Source organism: Sinohyriopsis cumingii, chromosome 3, assembly GCF_028554795.1.
Source record: "Sinohyriopsis cumingii isolate HCF-2022 chromosome 3, ASM2855479v2, whole genome shotgun sequence".
Taxonomy (NCBI): Eukaryota; Metazoa; Mollusca; class Bivalvia; order Unionida; family Unionidae; genus Sinohyriopsis; species Sinohyriopsis cumingii.
The window spans coordinates 5,705,125-5,726,892 of NC_142963.1; the positions used below are offsets into that span (position 1 = coordinate 5,705,125).

The following is a 21,768-nucleotide window of genomic DNA, read 5'->3' on the forward strand; positions in this document are numbered from 1 at the left end:
AAGGCTCTTTGCCACTGGTCGGTTGTCAACAGATACATACTATCATTATGAGCATTGTAAACCATAAGCTAACAACTAAAGTAATTTTGTAATAAATGAGCACGAAAACAATTACCAGATTACTGAATGTGCCCTGTATGTCATAGCATGAAAAAGACAGACTTTTCCGTGAAATAACACTTGAAAATTCTAAATCTAAAATATTATTAATATTTTAGTTTTTGAATATTTTAAGAAATATTTAGCAAAGAGTATGTCAGTTTTCATACACAGAACAGTGCACTTCATTTAATCTCCATTTATCTTGTCACTCCTCAATTACTGACTGAAAGCCGAGCAAATGTGTCTTGGTGTGCATCCCTTATTTCACTGGTGCAAAAATGACATTAGATATTAATTTAAACTAGGGGCCCCGAGTGGCCAAGTGGTCTAAAGCGCTCTTCGTTACGGATCACTGCCATCTCACCTCTGTCTGCGGCGATTCGAGTCTAAGATTCAGCCAATGTGGGCATGTGAGAAAGCTTGCCAGTAGCTTCTCGTGGGTCGGTGGTTCTTTCCGGGGTTTTCCGGGTTCTTCCTCCACCATTAATACTGGCCGCCATGTATAGCCCATCGTGCTGAAAAATGGCGTTAAACCCCACAACAACAACAACAACAACAAAAATTTAAACTAGATATAATAACTGACAAACTTGGCACTAATCTAAATTTAAATCAATTTAAATTAATAAGTTTTCATTAATTTATACAGTACTGATACGGTGAAATGATATGCCCCTAAAACTGTCACTTCTACTAACCAATTGTCAGGAAGCAATGCTCAAAATAAATGAAACAGCTAACAAAAAAAGCCTTGAAATTAAAGCATGATAAGCATATTTATTAACTACAAGAAAGCAATAAACTTTACACACATCAGTCATTTCTTTTCTTCTCTGTAACTGAACAGGGAGATATAATCAGATCAGCTATACAGTCCAGTGGGACAATATTTAAAACTCTATGAAATCATTTGGTTTTCTTGGCTTTTTTGTGTAGAATTCTAAAGAGAAATGAAGCAATTTTCTAGACTGTTTTCATTACATTTTTACTTATCTGCAGTCACTATGATGGTTGTCAGATCTACTTATTTTGACCAAAAAGACCAACAGTCAAGACATGTCAGTATTTTAAATTCATTGCTAAAAAAGGAGATTAGAGCTAAATAACTGTAGGGGTTCCCATAAGACAATTGTAACAAAGAATTTTTTTATAGGACTGTATATCATTTTCAGGTCCCCAAAAATGTGTATTTCTTAATGCACTGGTTTCAAAATTAGGAAGATAGGTAGGATATTTTTTACTTTTTTTTTTAAACATTATATGCATTATAATGATTAGTATATACAATGTACTAACCACTTCAAAAGTACTGTGCTAAAACAGAAATTAATTAGATGCACAAATCAATTTTGGTAATTGATTTTTTTTTTAAATTAAAATTTTTTTTTAATGGGGGGAAAAAGTGCTAGGGTTGGCAATGAAAAACAGGGTCGGTTGGTCGGGGTTTTTTTTCCTGTCTTGCAGCTCTGAAGTCCTTCAAAATTGCAAATCTTTGTTTCTGGGTCAATATGAACAATAACATACATTGGTATCTGCAATAATTTATGTCCACAATGATTAGGATAACATACTGACAAAACCTAATTTGTTTTCTTTTTTTCCCCTCCACCTTCATGCAAAAAGTGAAGCACATAGCATCGGCATATCATTCTGCCTTTCAGTTACACTTTTTTTCCACTCAATAATTTTAAAGCCATATGAGATAAAGGGATTAAACTTGGAATATTTACACATCATCACGTGTTTGACACAAGCACGCCTGTGGTGCCATCTTGAGGTCATGATCAAAGTTCAATATTTAAAGTTTTCTGTCACTTTCCCTTCCACTCTATAACTGGCTAGTTAACTGGTTGACTTGGTTTCCGTCATATATCATCGTTGGCAGGTGTACTGCATACCACTGTGGGTACTGTCTTAAGGTCAAGTTCATGGGTCAATATCTTATATTCACCTCACATTTTCCTTTCAACCATTTACCTTTATAGTAAGTTGAGGGATGAAACATGATATACTTATACAGTATCTTATTATAGAAAACTGCTTTATGTAACTCATTTGGGATCCTACCCTCAAGGTTAGGGTCATGCCGATGTAAGATAAACATATGAAATTTGGTATTCTTGTATACTGTCACTAAAAATGTGTTGCATTCCACATTAGGGGTCATATCTTCAAGACCAAGGTCACAGGTTTATATTGTATATCTGCTTTTCTTTCTGCTTTATATCTTAATAGAAGCTGAGGTTCATGAATGGCCAATGGTACACTTGAGTTTCTCCATATGTTGGCACCTCATGTATCAGTCAAAATTTTACCAATTTCAAGGTTGCTAATAAATTCTGGTCCCTTTCCTGCATTTAATGCTGGTGTCCTTTAAGATAGAGCATGATGCTTGGTTACTTGCCATGTCTGCACAATAACTTTGCAGCTGCCACAAGACTGTCCACTTGCCTTGTCTCCCAATAACTCTACAGCTGTCTCAAGATTGTCTACTTGCCTTGTCTCCCAATAACTTTGCAGCTGCCACAAGACTGTCCACTTGCCTTGTCTCCCAATAACTCTACAGTTGTCACAAGATTGTCTACTTGCCTTGTCTCCCAATAACTCTACAGCTGTCACAAGATTGTCTACTTGCCTTGTCTCCCAATAACTCTACAGCTGTCACAAGTCTGTCTACTTGCCTTGTCTCCCAATAACTCTACAGCTGTCACAAGATTGTCTACTTGCCTTGTCTCCCAATATCTCTACAGCTGTCACAAGACTGTCTACTTGCCATATCTCCCAATAACTTTAGAGCTGCAAGAAGACTGTCTACTTCTACTTGCCATGTCTCTCAATAACTTTATAGCTGTCATAAAATTTCACAACTGTATACCTGACATGCTTGCCCAATAACTTAGCTGTCTTCAAGATTTCATCACAGCACATTTTTGGTAACCTAACCACCATAGGCAGTAGACAAATATTCACTGTTTATTTGGTTTTTTTAAATTTATTATTTTTGTTTTCTTTAAAAAAATGGAGTACCATACCTGTTCACCTTGAAGGACCTCATCTGTAATGATTTCCAGCAGTGGAATGGCATTGCTGTCATTCCTTCTGAACATTTCCCTCACTATGGAGAGTAAATTCCACATACCCTCTGGTTCACGACCACGAAGAGGTCGCAGCAAGCTTTGCCATTCTGCAGCAGCAGGGGGAGCTGTAGCTGACAGGTAATTTACATCACTGAAAAATAATATTAAGTTTGTAACACATCAGTAGCAATAACACAAATCTGACTAAAACTTGAATTCTTATCAAAAAGTGGAAGATTTGCTAGCTAGATGTAACATTTTTAAAACAGGCCAAAAAGAAAAGACAGGTTACATCAAATCTCACTTACTAACAAGAATTAAATAAATGTAATGCACACTACTTTCTTTTAATTTGACTATAATTCAACATTCCAAAGAACCTTCCGAGCAACAATTCAGTGCACTATATAAATTTAAATACTTTTTTTCACTCTTTTGTGTAATTTGCCATTATCAAGATCAAGGTAAAAAGGTAATCTATTCTCTGCACTGCATAACAGATGTTCCTTGCTGCTACATTTCTTTCACATTATGTTAAATAAGTCCACTTTCTCAGACCACTTTTGATAAAAGACAAATTGTTATACAAATGTGATTCCTGCAATCAGCTGTAAACATGAATAATCGAGATTTAACAGCATTAATGGGAAAGGGATGGAAGACACTGTTATGATATTGTTGCTGTTCACTGTCAGTAGTCCGTGCAAAAAAAATGTACCTTCTACAACCCCATGCCCACAGAAACTTTTATTTCTGGTACAGACTAACAAATAAATGATAGTTGGAATGTTGTTGTTGTTGTTGTGGGGTTTAACGCCATTTTTCAGCACACGATAGGCTATACATGGCAGCCAGTATTAATGGTGGAGGAGGAATCCGGGCAAACCCCGGAAAGAACCACCAACCCACAAGAAGCTACAAACAAGCTTTCTCACATACCCACATTGGCCGAATCCGAGACTCGAACCCACGCAGACAGAGGTGAGATGGCAATGATCCATAACAGAGAGCGCTTTAGACCACTCGGCCACTTGGGGTAGTTGGAATGTACATTCACAATATATTACCTGAATACAATAGGAGTTGGTACACAAAACTTGACCAAAGTTTTCTTCACATTTTCATGCAAAGTTGCTTCATCAAGACACCAGGAAGTTTGCTCACTTGCCGATGGACCAGCAGTTGGATCTGGAACAAAAAATATTTTTAAAAACCTAAATTTAAAAAAAATAAAAACACTAAGTTATTTAAAAAAATTCTGGCAGGAATTTCAATAATGATATGGAACACTATGTTGCATATGCAAATATGCCATGATGTACACAACTGAATCACTTTGTACAAGAGGTCTAATGAATATAAAATGACTGATAAAACTATTAAAAAAATAAATAACAAAAACCTTAAAATATTGTTGTCAAATTTTTTTAAATGAAAGCCAAGAGTTTTTGGGTGGTCCATCATTAAAAGTTTCTTCAGTTGTGTTCATATCAGAAAGCTCCCATCTTACAGAGTAGACATCAATATAACTAACAAGATTGTGTTCCACTGTCACTGGACAATGACAGGGTATGCAGTCTGGATAAGGTTCAATGAGGCATGTAGATATGTGTTCTATATCCAATTTGCACAATACAACCTCATCTCTCCTTTCATTCTGCCCAAATTATAATAAAACATGTAAAATTATGGAAAGACTAAAAATACATTTACCAGTTAATTTCTTCCAAAAACTGCATTTTGACTTCTTCACTCGGTTATATTTACATGTCTAATTTCACTGAAGATGTACAAAATGTTCATAAAAAAGTTTCACTTTAACCAATCAGTTGACAGTGTTCTTAGATTTTTGTTTCTCAACATAAAAATTTGATTTAAATGCATTTCTTTGGCATGCTATATCATAGACACAAGTCCTTTGCCACAATATTTTATAAGGCTGTCACAAAAGTTGTACAAAGTCTTTCCTTGAATGATGACTTTCTGAAAAATTATGACAGTGTAGTAGTTCTCGTTTCACCACTGATCAAAATGTCCACCATTTTTTGAAGCAATGCCCACACAAACTGTCCACCTCAGGTATTTTTATATCATCAGCTTGAGAACAGAATTTCAGTGTCAAGCATTGCATTCAGTGTTTCTGCAAGGTATGCCAAAATATTGGCACCTTTCATTTGAAAAAGTGGGCCAATCTCAACTTAAAATGAGATACAATGTCTGTTTTACATGTTATTTGCATGAAAAACCAAATAAATACTCATCATCTCTTTAGGACTTTCATCTCTGCTGCCTCCTAATTTAATGGCATGGGAGAAGTCAATGTATACCATTTTGTGCTCCTCCAACTTTAGTAATCAGTCTTTGTGAAGTTACAGGTTTAAGCAATTTCTTGAGAGTTTAAAAAGTGTTTTTCTTCTTTTGTCTTGCCACTGTGGATTTAAATTCTTCAACCAAAGTTTAACTTTCTGTTTGACTTTTGGTATTTGTGAGTTTTACCAGCTTGTTCACCAGAGTCATTATATTTGCAGGTATTTTTATTGCTTTCACAATCTTTGCATAACACTGGGGTAAAGAAATCCATTATCTGTCATTCCATATCAACTCTTTATGAAACTTCACCTTTATCAATCATTCACTGCTGGTACATCAAGGTCCTACCAAGTGTCTGGAAGCACATGCTTACCAGAATCACCAGAATATACATTTTTCTTTTAGTTAAAATGTTAATAAAACAGAAGTGCAAGTTATCTCCATCTTTTTCTTGAATTTGTTTGATATTTTTCATCAAATATTACAAGTTTGATACCATGCCAAGTTTATTCTCAACCTTTCAACAAAGAAATATTATTGAACATAGAGGGTGTACAATTATTTCTAGACGATCCTGAGCCTTGCCATATTCTGATTAGGGTATTGTAGGAAAATAAATAGTCTAAACACAGCAACCAATAGACCACTATATAGTGAAATCTGCCAGAGCATTTCCTGCTTAGTCACAAAGCTTTTCATGAAGAAAGAAAACGGATAAGATGTCCCAATTGCTTTTTTTAATTTGTAATGGCTATTGTAGTCAAAACCAGTTGCTGGATACATGCCTCTATGATGCAAGGGATGGGCAAAAATAAGTAACAGGCATCCTTAATCAGTGTCAACTGACATAGTTCAATGAGTGTAATGGTATTGTCATATATATGGCCTCAATAACCAAATTCTGATTTCACAGCATTGCCTGCCTGCATGCCCATTTTCAGTTTCTCCATAAACTGTCACAACTCAAGAATGAACTATCTTATCAACAAAATAGCAGAAATCTGGAAATCTCTGGAAAATTATCATCTCTGCTAACATGATTTCTGATTGGTTCAATTACTGTGTCAATACAAGTGTTTCAGATAATGTTACGATTTAAAAACCAACAAGTTTTGTAAAGGTCAACAATTTATTTCACTAGAATACAAAGTGAAACTTTTAAAGAATGTACAGTATTGTGAACTAAATCAAAAGTAGTCCTAAAAATCTGCAAAGTTATGAACACAATACTGTAGTATCAATTTTCGTAAGGGGGGGGGGGGGGGCTAAATTTCATGGTTTTCATTGTTGCCCCAAACCAAGAATTTAAATCCCCAACAAAAAATGAGCCAAGTAGGATGATGACTCCCCCTGTTTTCTTAGTGTTTCATTCCTAGGGATTAACACAGCTACTAGCATTTATAAATCAAGGTCAATACTGTAATCTTGTAATTAAATATTAGCTCTTACATGTGTTTGTTTAATTTTGTATTTTAACCTTTTGAAACAAGAATTATAAATCATTTTATATTGTTTCAGAGCACACGTTTGATAAAGTAACCGATAGTTGTAATTTTACACACACTGCCTTAAAATGATATGTGATGTAAGGATATAAAGAAAATAGAGAAAAAGCATACGCATTCAAACAATAGTAATAATGAAAATGAAAGAAAAATAAAAGTATATGAAAATTAAATTCAATACTTATTCAAATCAATCCTTCATTCCAGTACAACTGATGTTGAAAACATTAAATCCTTCTGAAAGCACATTTCATTGTATCCATGCATTTTTAATCCAAAAGAACAACAATCCTTTAAAATACTATAACTATTTCTTGAAACACTAGTATTAATAAACACTTTGTATATACACTAATTACAGCAGAGTATTAAAGCTCACACTTCACAAATTTTTGGACAAAGCCACTGTATCAACATCATGTCAATCAAGTCTCATGTTACTCACAAATGCTTCTCAGGTAAATAATCCTCAAACTGCTTAACTAAACAAGTCCAGCTTTCTCAAAACCACTGATAATTAAGTCAGATCTTTCTCTCATTGTCGCGTGAGCTGCAATTATCCATTCAGTGTGAATTGGCTTGATTAATGAGGTTGCAAGGTTAACTAATACTGTTCTACTGCGTCATTAGCTGCCTGGTAAGCAAGCACCTGCACAGTGTTTGCAGTTTCTGAAGGGTTAACAAGTCCAGGAACCATGGGTGGTCAAAGTTGAATTCTACTACTCTTAAGCCACTGTGTTAAAGCTATGATCATCAGAAAGTACTGATGGTGCAAACTGATGGTCAGTCATTTAAGTAAGAGATCATCCATATGTACTTTAATAACCGACTGCACTAGTGTTGTTGGCTGCGTCGGCTTCCTTTGATGTTAAGCACTTAAACAAAAACATGGCGAAAGTGATTGATCTTGAGAGGTGTTTTATAGAGAGGGAAGTATTGTTTTAGTGCTGTTGGCTGCATTGGCTTCAAATGATGTTATTCACTTTGTCGAAAACAAGGTGTAAGCATTGAACTTGCTAGGTCTATGATTTGTGCTCATACAGGTGGTAGTATTGTTTTAAACATTAAAGTGACCGCCATTTGTATCAGTATAGTATTATTCTTTTGCATTCTTTATTTTGGGTATTTGTAAAGGTTAAAACATGAAATTAAATACCTACTAATATGCAAACTTTGACAGGCAGAACCATGAATTTAAGTACCCACAAAATGCCTTTTTTAAAATACAAAACCATGAACATTGAGCTAAAATGAAAATAAATAAAAACTAATACTACATTCAATACTTGTAAAGTTTCATACCTGGTGCTCCACGAAATTTATTCATAGCATTTTCCTGTGAAGAAAGCAGTTCATCTAACAGTCGCTGTGCTGTTGGCAATATCTGAAAATGATAAATATCCATATGCTTCATCTCAATCCCATGACTGTCACTCAACAGCAACAAGGTTTTGCTTATTGAGGACATGCTTATTATTAAAGAAATGTCAACCTTATAGTTTGCTAAATAAATTCCTCTTGAGGTTTAAATGACTAGACAGAGAAATGAATGATGATCAAAAGGTGACAAAGAATCTGAAAAATATGGAAAAGGTAAGAAGAAAAACTGAAATGTGAGCAAAAAACCTATTTAAAATAATACAGTCACACAAGTCCCTGCGTCCCTGCACTGAGAAAAAAATGTAAAAACAAATCTTTCTTACCTGATGTAGGGCACATTAAGGTATATGAAACAATGTTATTTCAAATTGCATCAGCCTATACTAAACAGATCTTGAGTTATGCTCATTACAAGCAAAATCCCATGTAAATATATTAAGTCAATCGGCAAAGGTCATAACTTTGCCCAAAATGGAGCACTTGAGACAAAACCCATAAATTGCATATCTAAATCTAAGAGGCAATCTTCTAACTGCAAATAATTTAAAAGTTGACAGATAAGGGGCATAACTCTGTCCAAAAATGGAGCTGACAAAACAATACACAGATGGGACATATATGTCTTTGAAAAAGCATACAAATGAAACTGCATGAGAAATATGTAGGATGGTTCTTGAGCTTATCAAGTTAAAAGCAGAATCCCATGTGGAAGATATCAGGTATTTTGTCAAAGGTAATAACTCCATCCGAAATGGATTTGACAGGGAAAAACCCATCAAAGGTATATCTAGGTCCATGAGATAATATACATACCAAATTACATGAGAATATTTTGAATGATTCTTCAGCAATGCTGGCTATCAGGATTGACTGTACTGGAAATTTCAAAATGGCAATAACTCTGTCAAAATTGGAAATGGAAAGATCAAAACTATAACAAGTGCATCTGCATGTAACAGGCAATTCATGTACCAAATTGCATCCAATTATGTGTAAGCATTGCAGATGTGCTGATTGCAAGAAGTGTGAACGGGCAGAAGGACAGAGAACTGATAGATCATCAGAAACGGTTATTATTACAGGCTCCAAATCTCAATTCAGGGTCATAAAACAAAAGCAGAAAATAAAATCAGTTCATCTGATTTAGGATAAGTAACTCCATTCCAAATTTACATCAAGGTAGATGTCTTCTTTTTAAATGTCACTGTCCTGGCTGAGGTTTCAGTAACCTGTAGGGAAAGTTTAAGAAGAAACTTTCATGTCCATAAAATATAGAATTTCATTATATTTATAATTACAAAACGGTAATAGCTTTAAGAAGCTTAAAGAAAAGTGACAGAAAATATCTAACAATATAACTTAAATGCCCACCTGCTGTGGTAGTTCACTAATGAGATACTGGGCAAACTTCTGCAACTGATCTCTGTGAAGCCTTGACAAGGATTCAGATACTGGGGCTCTGAGGCAAACATCATGTGCCTGGAAAAAAATGTATAATGATTTAGACAAAAAAATTGCATTAACAAAAAACTTTTATACATTATGCAAAAGATTACTTAATAATTTTTCCACCTATCTTTAACAGAAGTCAATCATCTTTAGTTCATAAAGGATATAAAAAGGTCAACTGGACTGCACTGCATAAAGAGGTTTCTATCTTTTGACTTATACCAGTGCTGCCTACCACCTACATAACAAAATAGTAACGCACTACTTGAGAATCAGTGAGCTACGAACTTTAAACTGATTTACTAAACTTAGTTTCACATAAGCAGGAATCAGTCCAGGTTTGGGGATTGCTTGTCTTTAGTCAATTCAATTCAAAACTGCTTGTTTCATATAAGTGTATACATCTTCAACTTTCATCTGCTGCTTTTGCATCACAAATGAGTACAGCTAGAACTCTTAAAGTTATCAGGTGGTCATAATCAAAATTTCTAACAAGTAGGTATTGTTTGCAGTCAAACATCACAATTGTCATTTGCAAATGAAATGGAGGTCAGCTTCAAATTTTCAACCACCTCTTCTTTTCTCATTTCAGCATGTTTGTAAACAAGTGCAGTTGCTCACTCCACATCTGTTTGTTACAACTAATTCTAATCTGGAAGCATTTTTTTTACAACAGTTTGGATGCATTATTGGAAACACTGAGTGACAAATTATGTCCCACATAAAATTCCATGAAAAATAATTTTGCTCTTAGTACTGTTGTATAGGTCACTGAAATCATTAGCAATATTAAAACAATAGTCCTTTAATGGACGATACTCTACTGAGCAAAAAGAATTTCTAAGAATTTAAAACCATTTCTTACTTTAAGCTGCCAAGTGTTGAAACCACCTATGATGTTCTTCAGCAATTAAAAGAGTTTCAAACTAGTTGCTGTGGTGGACATACTGGGTGTCAGGTTGGTAAAAGTCTTCATTTAAGACCATGCAGACATTATCAGAATTCTTTTGGTGACAAGTCAGTGTGGCCATATACACAGGAGAGAGCATTTTAAGACAGCCATATTGGATGTATGATCCGTACAATTGTAATTTAAGACTAACTAGGTACAACGATATAATCCATTTTGGTGAAGCAGAGATAATATTTTCAAGACAGCCACCATGGTGACCATATCAAGGGTCAATCTGCATTATTTTCATTTATGACCAACTGACAGACTATTCTGATTTAAAATGAGTAAGGATAATAAGACTTTCAAGATGGACACCAATTCTAAATGGCAGATCAGTACCATTTGAATTCAAGACCAAAAAGACATTATACTGTAGGAGAAGTAGCCATAATAAGATGTTCCAGATGGTCATTGTGGCAGCCATATTGTAAGTCAGATTGGCACCATTTTCATTTACAACCGTCAAGACATCATACACATCACTATGTTGGCACAAGCATGCATTCAGAAGGAGAAGCAAAAACAAGACTCTCAAGGTGGCAGCCATATTGGATGTGTGAGAAACACCATTTCAATTAGGACCAACTAGACATCATAAGAAGTCTTCTGGTAAAATTCCCAAATCAATATATCTTTAAGTTAAGAAGAAGCAGCATTAACAAGGTAGCTGGTATGGTAACCATATTGGACCATTTTCATTTAGCACCAGAGAGACACACAAGTATTTTAGTGCAATGCCGATGTTGATGTCAACAATTCAGAAGCAGTAATAGTAAGATTTTCATGATAGCCTTGGTGGTACCCATTTTAGACATCAGACTGGTGCCATTTTCATTTAGGATCAACTAGAGATAATAGGCCTTCTGGCGAAAACCCTATGTCAATATGATTTTCCATTCCGGAGTAGCAATAACAAGCAATTTAAGATGGCCACTATGATGGTCATACTGGACAACAGATAAGCACCATTTTCACTCTGGACCAACTAGACATCACTAGAAGTCTTTTTATTGAAATGTCTATGCTGAAATGCCCAATCTGAGCAGTAGTAATGATAGAAAGATTTTCAAGATGGCTGCTTTGGTGCCCATACTGGATATCTAAGCATCACCATTTTCACTGATGATTAACTAGAGCATGACCTAAATCTTTTTATTAAGTTTCTTGGCAAATCCTGTAAGTAGTACAGATGAAGTAGAAATAACAAATGTGTGCCAATGGAAGATGGATTAAACACCATCTCATAAGTTCTTCATGTATAGGATCCTTAAAAGTAAGGAAATTCTCTGTCATGTAATACTGCTGAATCAGTATGTGATGTTTCTTTGCAGAATAATGCTTTCAGCCACAACTGATGCTGAAATTTTGATTCCAGGCACTGCTGAATGGAAATATAAATCACTGAATTATGGGCCACATCTTTTAATAATCAACCAAATACTTATTCAGTGCTTTTCTAATAGGCTGTTTTTCTGAATTTGATCTGAACCTTACCCATGTTTTCTGCCTGAACTGTAATATTAATGAAAGAAACTATTAAAGGAAAACTAGTCCTGACAACTTTAAATGATTTTGTAAAATACTTTTCAATAAATGCCTTAACCAATTTTCACCAATCTTAAACGAGTACATTAATTAATTAATAACTCTATTATTTACCATACTGTTGAATAATGAAGGTGTGACTACTATCTTAATTTGTATGGTTCAATGATTTGTAATGTCTCTGCATTTCCACTCTATAAGGAAAAACTGAACTTTCTTGGCAAGAATGAGATCGGGTGAAAGGATATGAAGTATGGTTAGAAACTGCATCAATATTTATTTCTGGTAGAAAATAATTTGTTGATGGCAACAATAAGAACATCAACTTCTTTGCAGACATATCCTATTATGAGAGAATCTGCTTTCATATATCAAGTTACAATTATGAACCTGCTGATCCAATCTGAAATTCTGCTCAATAACATCTCTTAGCAAGCTACGCTGTATTTGGGTCTCTAACCTGGTGAATCCTGTACAGGCAGAGAGCCACCACATGGGAACACCATGATGCTGTGCTGCTACATGTGCAGATGCATGAAGAGATCCTACGCCGATCAAACATCACAGCCACACTAAAACTACCCTTTGTCTGACTGATGCTCTGGGGTGGGACAACAGTGCCACTAAGATGGAAACCTGAAGTTAAACATTTGGATGAAATTCTGCTAGAAAAGCATGTTAGATATATTAAGATATAGGAGTTCAAACGACAATTCTCACTTAAGAATTCTAATAAACCCTTTGCCTTTTTTTTTCAAACCATGTTTTACACTCATAATACAAGCTAATAAACGTATATACTGCAAGACAATTCTCACTTAAGAATCCTAATAAACCCTTTGCCTTTTTTTGAAAACATGTTTTACACTCATAGTACAAGCTCTTAAACCTTTATACTGCAAATGTGTTGGGCAGGTAAGCATACAAGGTGCTTAAGCTTAATACTAATAATTTTAAATGCAAGTGCTGAACTTCATATTTAATGCAATTACAACCCATTTTGTTCATTCTCCATACTACATTTGTACCTTAATATAAATCAACAAAATGGCAATAAATATCACCTGAATTCAAGGAATTGTGCATGTTTACAATTTAAGAGTTTTGTCGGGTATGATTAAAGCAATTTCATTTTTTGTTGCTGTAAATATAACCCAAGTACAGCTCTCCAACATTATAATGTGCCTCATTACAATACGATTTCAGATAAAATGAAGGGCTACTTTGGACCCCATGGCCCAAATCACATCAAGGTATAACAATACGGGTTGAAGAAAAGGTGAAATTTAGTATTATATCTTTAATGTTATTTAAAAATACCAAATTTTAACATTTTTGATAGTGCATACTATACTACTGTTCAGTATTCGACTATCCTCAATATATTGTGGTTCCATAAATATCACAATTCTCAGTATTATGTGGTTCAGTACCCAATGTGGTCTATGGTTTTGGACCCCAACTACCATGTTATAATGAGGGAGAGCTTCACATGAAAGATATACGACATACAAATTTAACTAGCAATATTTATTATAGAGGTGCAAGTATCTATCAAACTATATTAGGCATATGGTGAACTACACAAAAATTGAGTGGCCATTTCAAATTGCATGTTACCATGTCCAAATGTAAAGTTCAGCTAAGACAATTTAAAAACAAAAATTTACAAACAAGAAACCCAAGTACATCTGTACTTGCTCACCTGGGAATCTGATATACCGGGTATGCCAGCTTGTGAACGTAAATTCATATATATATACCATGTTATAATGAGGGAGAGTTTCACATGAAAGATATACGACATACAAATTTAACTAGCAATATTTATTATAGAGGTGCAAGTATCTATCAAACTATATTAGGCATATGGTGAACTACACAAAAATTGAGTGGCCATTTCAAATTGCATGTTACCATGTCCAAATGTAAAGTTCAGCTAAGACAATTTAAAAACAAAAATTTACAAACAAGAAACCCAAGTACATCTGTACTTGCTCACCTGGGAATCTGATATACCGGGTATGCCAGCTTGTGAACGTAAATTCATATATATATACCATGTTATAATGAGGGAGAGTTTCACATGAAAGATATACGACATACAAATTTAACTAGCAATATTTATTATAGAGGTGCAAGTATCTATCAAACTATATTAGGCATATGGTGAACTACACAAAAATTGAGTGGCCATTTCAAATTGCACGTTACCATGTCCAAATGTAAAGTTCAGCTAAGACAATTTAAAAACAATAATTTACAAACAAGAAACCCAAGTATATCTGTACTTGCTCACCTGGGAATCTGATATACCAGGTATGCCAGCTTGTGAATGTAAATTCATATATATATATCTCTATATCTATATCTATATATATAAACTGAAGAGGAGAATGAAAAGCCTGGAGCACACAGTTACTACATGGTCTATTAACTCATTGTACCCAGAAGATTACACTTGTCGCCCACATGAACAGCATCCCCCCACCCCCGACCAGTGGCACCCCACTTTTTATGGCCAGGATCCCTTGGCACACATGAGTTTATATTCAGAAGTCTCTTCAAGAAAAGCTACCCCTCTAACACAACCAGCAGCCAGCATATTAGTGCAAAACTAAAATTTATCCCTTACAAACAGTCATATTTTATTAAAATTTGTGTCTGAAAAAAGTGAAGGCTAAAGTGCACGTATCACTAAGGTTAATATATCATTAACAAAGGCATTTACTGGAAATAGGGTAAAATGTTGTGACAGAGTTTGGGGTTTCACACAGCAGATCAGTTTTTATCTTTGATTATTATGACCTGAGGTAATTATCAAGATTATAACATGGTCAGCATAGGCTAAATATAGATTTCATGGATTAACATGCGGAGAGAAATTAAACTTGGACAAAACAGGGCACAAGATAAAGACTGCAATATCATGTGACAATATATGTATCACTTTTTTATAAACAAGATTTTGTCTACATAAGTTTCATCTGCATAATTAAACTGCATTACTGTACAGTTAGCAAAAAAAGAATAAATCATTACAAAACTTTAACAAATCAGGTAAACAGAGAAATGATACTTTACAAGAAAGTCTAAATTATCTGACTTGACTATGGGTAGAGTTCACAAGTTCTTGCAAAAAGATAATATGTTGGGAAGACTAAAATAAACAACATCGTAACAGATAAGGAGAATATCTTGAAGCAGTAAGTAAATAGAAAAATAATTATTTCCAATGCCAAGCAATGTATGTACCAAGATTTAAATGATGCTTTTGAATGGTTTTGCAATGCACATACCAACAATACCCTACTCACCAAGTTTATGAAAAAGAACTTTTAAAATATGTTAACTTGAAAATAAATCTGGTCTCAAGACAAGAACAAACTGTTAATTAATCCATCAGTATAAACATGAAAAAGACATAATTACTTGGGTTTTTTTTCCTGCATATGATTCAGGTACTTTAATTACTTTACACTAAGTTTTGCTGCAGACTGCAACTTACCTACTTATATAGAATATGAGACTACACTTTCGAAGTGTCACAAAGTTAAATTCATTCTGACTGGTGGTTACTGTTTTTGAAAAGAATAACCACAAATCAGAACTGTAGCTCATTTATTGCATGACACACCAGAAGTACTGCATTGTAACTCATTGTAATCTTCATTCAAAAATGCAGCATTAAATGGATGATGAACAGAAGTTGATTTTCTAAAATTTCTTCAAAACTGCCCAAAAATGAATATTTCTGTATTTTATTTAGCAGTGTTATGGAGAAAAGAACAAAACAGCTAGAAATTTCGTGATATAGATGAAATTTACCCCTCCTTAATTTTATTTATTTGTACCTAAGAGATCGATTGCATTTTATCTGAAATTGGGGTAACTGACATATTTTTTCTTGTTGCTTACAATTAAATTTGCCCACACATCAGGAGATGGGCAAAAATTGGACTTGCATAAAAAGACAAGTCATTTATTTCAATCATTCTACCCTTGATCATTCCCTACCCATGAGTATTAGACTTTGGTCTTTAACTTAGAAATTATTCACACCATCACCTCTGAAGTACATACAATCATTTGTCATTATCATGGGAATTAATCTGTGCAGTCATGGATTCCCAGAACTGTCTTTTGCACCATCTGTGGCCACACCCATGTGAGATTCCCACCCAAGGCATATGCATTGACACAGTGGCCAAAGAGTCAACTCATAACTAGAAAGCTTCAGACTTGATTCACGCTAAATGATAGCCTGAATCCTAAATGGTGTGGATTCACTCGTAATCAATCTCATCCAAGATCTCAAATGAACTATGCTAGCATGGCAAATCTATTTAAAATCTTATCAGAAATATGGCCTCAAGAGTACTGACAAGATCAGCTGCAAGATCACCAACTTAACCTGTATGAAACATGTTCAAATCTAACTCCTCTGAGATCTTAATATAAGCTTACATAACAAATCTGATCAGAAATATTATCTCTAGATCGTTCACAAACAGGTGTTGACGGATGGAAGGGCTGACAATGCAAAGGGAGAAAAACAATCATACTACAAACACACTAGGCCTTGGGCCAGAAGAGCTAAATACCATAATGTTACTTTATTAACATACCCGGAACTATCAGACAAAAATGCCAACAGTCACAATCTGCTTCAACAGCAATGAGGGTGTAGTACTTATCAAAATGCACCCATGTACCACATTTCATAATTTTTGGATGTATAGTATGCACATAGACTGCCAAAAACATGTGTAGTCAGTGATGACTTATCTTGCACTAAGTGACACTTTACTCAACAAATTATATCACGATTAAGTGTAAACTGCTAATGGTAATGATTGCTAAAGTCCTAAAAGATGACTAATTTCTCAAACATCATTTTCCTTAAAAATATATAATTTGGCAACTGAAAAATTCAAGTTTTCTTATGTATGCAGAATATGACTAATGACTACTGGTACCCGATATTTACAGGTTGAACAGCTGAGAGAAGTGACTTAATTTTTGAAGAACTGGGTATACATGTAGTTTGAAAAAGAAATCAAATTGGGGAGAATTATTAAAGAAAGCTGCAGTTAAATGAGAGCATAATCTAGACAAAATTGTTTTCTAATCACAAATGAGAAGAAAAAAAAAATAATAAATTGCCCTTCTGCTTATATTATTATACAAGGAATATGTTATTTGATATTTTTTTTTAAAACTGACTTCTATCCATTATAAACAATATATCCTATATAATACGAATCCAACTTTCCCACTCTAACCCTTTGAAAAATATACAGGGTCAAACTGACTCTCTGGAAAAAATATCTATCTGGAAGCCATGTACCTGTAATTAAAAAAGTGTTAATGCAATTATTAAGTTGCCACATTGTCATTCTTAGTTTCCAGACGGACATCAAAATAATTCACTTTCAAATGCCAATAGGCACAATATAGATAATTTTACATCTATCTTAATGAACTTATTACCTATTTGTAAGACATCTTTGACTGCCTTAGCTTTGTACAGATGATCTCCCTTCTGAAACTCATCAGCACTGCCATTTGCAAGACATGAATACAACCTGTAAAAAAAAAATTTAATTATGTATAAACAATTTTTGTTAAAATAGTTCCAGTAGCAGGTTTCAAAAGTTCTTGGTGCAGACTGTTTAATGGTATTTAGCTTAAAAAAATAAATAAAAACATAAATACTGTAAAAAGTTAAATAATATACATACCATGTCAAGTTATTTTTCAGAAACCAATTTTCCCCTTTCATACTTGGTGATATTGACCTTGAACCTATTGGCCTAAAAGTGATAGGTGTCTTTCCCATCTAAAATGTAAGCCATTCATAAAATTTGGCCATGGTTTGTGGTACATGACCATAGCATATGCAGTTGCTCTATCAATTTTTTTCACTGGTATGTATTCACAGCAGTAGGAAACAATATGATGGATGTTTTACCTGGATTGTCATAAACTGTATATTTAACATTCGTAAGAGTAAGAAGTACAAGACATACAGCAGATGAAACAATCTTAATTTGAATGAGGTGCAAAATGCACAGTGTTAATGGCTTACATATAACATAATGTGCACATCACATGAAAGGTTGAGCTTAGAAGTGGTTTGATTAAATGGCACCATTTATTATAATTTACACTTTAATAATGATAATCCACTATCCCAAGGATGGTTATTTTGCCAGTGAATCAGTAAAATCCAGATGTCACTAATCATTTGTGGCAGTGAAAATTACCTCCAGTCACTTATCATAAGTCAAGAACTTAGTGGTCATTGGGTTGGTATTCCCTACTGGTTAAATGATCTTTATAATGTATTAACTGACCACCTATCAACATCTTGCAATTGACATGGTACAACAAATGCTCATGGTGCAAATGGACATGTTCTAAAGCACACATCCACTCATCAAACAAATCAGTGTGATTGTTGTCAAAGCAGTTTTCATGCACATGAAACTAGAATGTTGTACTGACCCCATGTACTGATATCATTACTGATGAAAACAAAATGTATACAGCTTTGTGCTAGTACAACCCAATAGGAAAAGATCATATTAGCCAACTCAATGAATAATCATAAATGATGTTGAACAATGTGTTCTAATCAACGTTCAATATACTGTGAAAGGTGTGCAGCTGCTTCAAACATGTCAGAAATCAGATGACAACAGAGTGTGAATGTTTGCAAATATGATAAAATGAAGAGACTAAAAAAGTACCAGAAATGCTGAGCAAAAAAAAGATCTTCCCTCATTAAGTTCTTGTGGCTTTGAACTTTTACCTTTTGAGTCCCAAATCAAGAGGCTTCTGTCTTGAAAATCATACCTGCATACCATACTTATAGTTTTTCACTAACTCCTTCCCACAATTAACAAAGTCCAACTTGTTTTCAAACAGATGGGTCAACTTCACCAAAAAAGGTTCAGTTCTAGAACAAACCCTGCATATGTCTTTATCGTAAATTTTCTCTGAGGCACTATATAAAACTACAAAGGCTGGAATAAACAGGAATAAGGTAACAAAGATCCTAAGACCACAAAATATTATTAAATAGTATATCATAGTTATTTTCCTACGGGTTGGAGGGTTGTGTTCATATTCAACCCACAACAGCAACATCCAAATGGAACTGCCATAGAATTTTAACTAATATGAAAACAATCAAAAATCCAATCTCCAATTTTTCATAGATTCATTACAAAATCCTTGGCATTTACACCCAATTTTTCTTTTTACAGTTATGATCCATAATGGTGTTGCATGTGACATTTTTTTATGGCATTCCACTCATCCAATCATGGCGATGTGAATAAACAAATTATAAGACTTACAACATCTTGTATTTGCATCATTCAATACAGGAAAGAGAATAAATGATAAAGTACAAAACATCAGTATTAAGAAAGTAAAAAACGAATCCTTCATTAATACAACAATTAAAAAAAAGTGTGTTTTACTAAGTACATTGTATGATGACAGAGATTAACTGTTGATATATCAAAGGGCATAACCCATGGACCCTCAACAACAGGGATGACATTGCAGGAATGATAATGGTAGTACGGGAATAATAAATGTTGTATTCCAAATACTGTGCAAATTGGATAAAGAACTACAGTAGCCCCCCTCTTGAACGCACCCCTCCTGACCAGCAGTGACCCGCTCCTTACAGCCAGAATCCACTGGCAATGATGAGTTTGTGTTCAAAAGTACCCCACATGAAAGGCCACCTGGCTAATGCGACCAGCATATTAGTGCAATAATATAAAATTTACCCCTCACAAGTGGCTGCAGTTTATTTTAATATGTATCCAGAACCAGTATTTTATTCATAATGTGTGTTAAGTAATCCAATTTCAGTTTATCGATGTCAGGTTTTCGTTACTGAAAGAAGTGCTGACTACAGTACATGTACCACTATGGTTAATATTTTATTATTTACGCCTCAAGAGAAGCCACATTTATTCCATAAAGCTGAGAAAGACTCAAATTTTAATCCATACAAAAGGGTAAGTAAATGTAATCTGATTAGCCTTACCGCTGTGTTATCATGAGAAGTCCGGTTTAGTCACTCTGATAATTGTTAAGATTACAATTATTGAACAGTAATAACAGCTGAAAAGTGGCAGTATCGATGTACAATACACAAGTCAGCAGTAAAAATGGTCTGATAACCTTCATGGCTTACCTTAGTAAAATGTTGAGCTTGTTCACTTTGATAATTAGTGGCTATTACTACTGACAATAATTGTCAAGATTACAAATCCTAACGGCCACGAGGTCAAATCTATGTGATGCTAATGGTACATAACGAAGCCGTTCTGGATTCTCACTTAGTGTAAAGAAATGTATAAGAATAATAGGGTACCAGACTATGACTAACCAATCATGTAACAAGATCACTTCCTTTAAAAACATATGGTAATTTGTTGAAATGCATACAAAATTGTTTTATCAGTCTTGTAGTTGGCAACTTGAATAACTTACTGCAAAAAGATGTCACCGAGGAAAAGAAAAATTCTCAGTATAGAAGAGAAAGTGAAAGTGTAATTCAACTGACAAAAAGTGGGGAGGGGTCAAGGATCCTTGCAGAAAACTGTGATGTCAGAAAGACTCAGATAAACAATATTGTGAAAGATAAGGAAACAATTCTGCAGAAGTGGGAAGGTGGAATGGACAGAGAAAGGAAGATTGTTTGAGCCAGGAGATGTTTGTATCCTGATTTAAATGACTAGGTTTTTGAATGGCTTTGCACTGCGCCTGCTAAGAAAATTCCACTCACCAGTCGAATGATCCAAGAAAAAGCAATAATTTTGTCAGTTGAAATGGGATATCACGACTTTACCGCAAGTAACGGATGGTTGCACAGATTTCAAGTCCCGCATAATAATAAGTGTTCTGTCCTTAGTGGAGAATCAGCTGATGATAATGAAGTTGTCGAAAATTGGAATAAAAGACTAAACAAAATATACAGGGGATATGAAAGCAAGGATATTTTTTACTGAGACGAGACTGGTTTGTTTTTTTAAACTGTTGCCAACAAAGTGACAGATGATGTGATCTGTAACAATTAAAAAGACAGTTTTAAAACTATATCAATGGTTATTCATAAAATTCTTTTGAAAATGATGAAACAGTTTTACATTTATTTCACAACATGCATTTGATTTTTAAATGAAAATATTAAATGTTTTAGAATTAAATGTACTTGTGACTTTCTTCATATGTATTTACTATTCGCATTTGTCATCCCCCTCAAGAAAGGCCACCCTCATTATAAGGCCACTTCCCTGCTGCAATAGGGGTGGCCTTATAAGAGGGGGACTACTGTATTAAAAATTAAGTTATCTTATCCCCATCCAAGACCATAATAACATGACAGGCAAGTATGTGATGATCTTGTCATCTA

The 21,768-nt window shown here is 34.4% G+C and overlaps 1 protein-coding gene across 4 annotated transcripts in view; it reads right to left on the reverse strand.

The window, feature by feature from the left end:
- The window catches only part of LOC149802414 (zinc finger SWIM domain-containing protein 8-like), a 107,928-nt gene that overhangs the window by 70,851 nt on the left and 15,309 nt on the right, over positions 1 to 21,768 (reverse strand). For all 4 annotated transcript variants that reach the window (XM_089951615.1, XM_089951614.1, XM_089951617.1 and 1 more), the window contains exons 3-8: positions 17,817 to 17,911; positions 12,784 to 12,959; positions 9,746 to 9,853; positions 8,297 to 8,378; positions 4,247 to 4,367; positions 3,135 to 3,330 (exon numbers count right to left, since the gene is read on the reverse strand). In XM_089951615.1, coding sequence (XP_089807741.1) covers positions 3,135 to 3,330; positions 4,247 to 4,367; positions 8,297 to 8,378; positions 9,746 to 9,853; positions 12,784 to 12,959; positions 17,817 to 17,911 — 778 coding nt within the window. The remainder of the gene's footprint in view (positions 1 to 3,134; positions 3,331 to 4,246; positions 4,368 to 8,296; positions 8,379 to 9,745; positions 9,854 to 12,783; positions 12,960 to 17,816; positions 17,912 to 21,768) is intronic.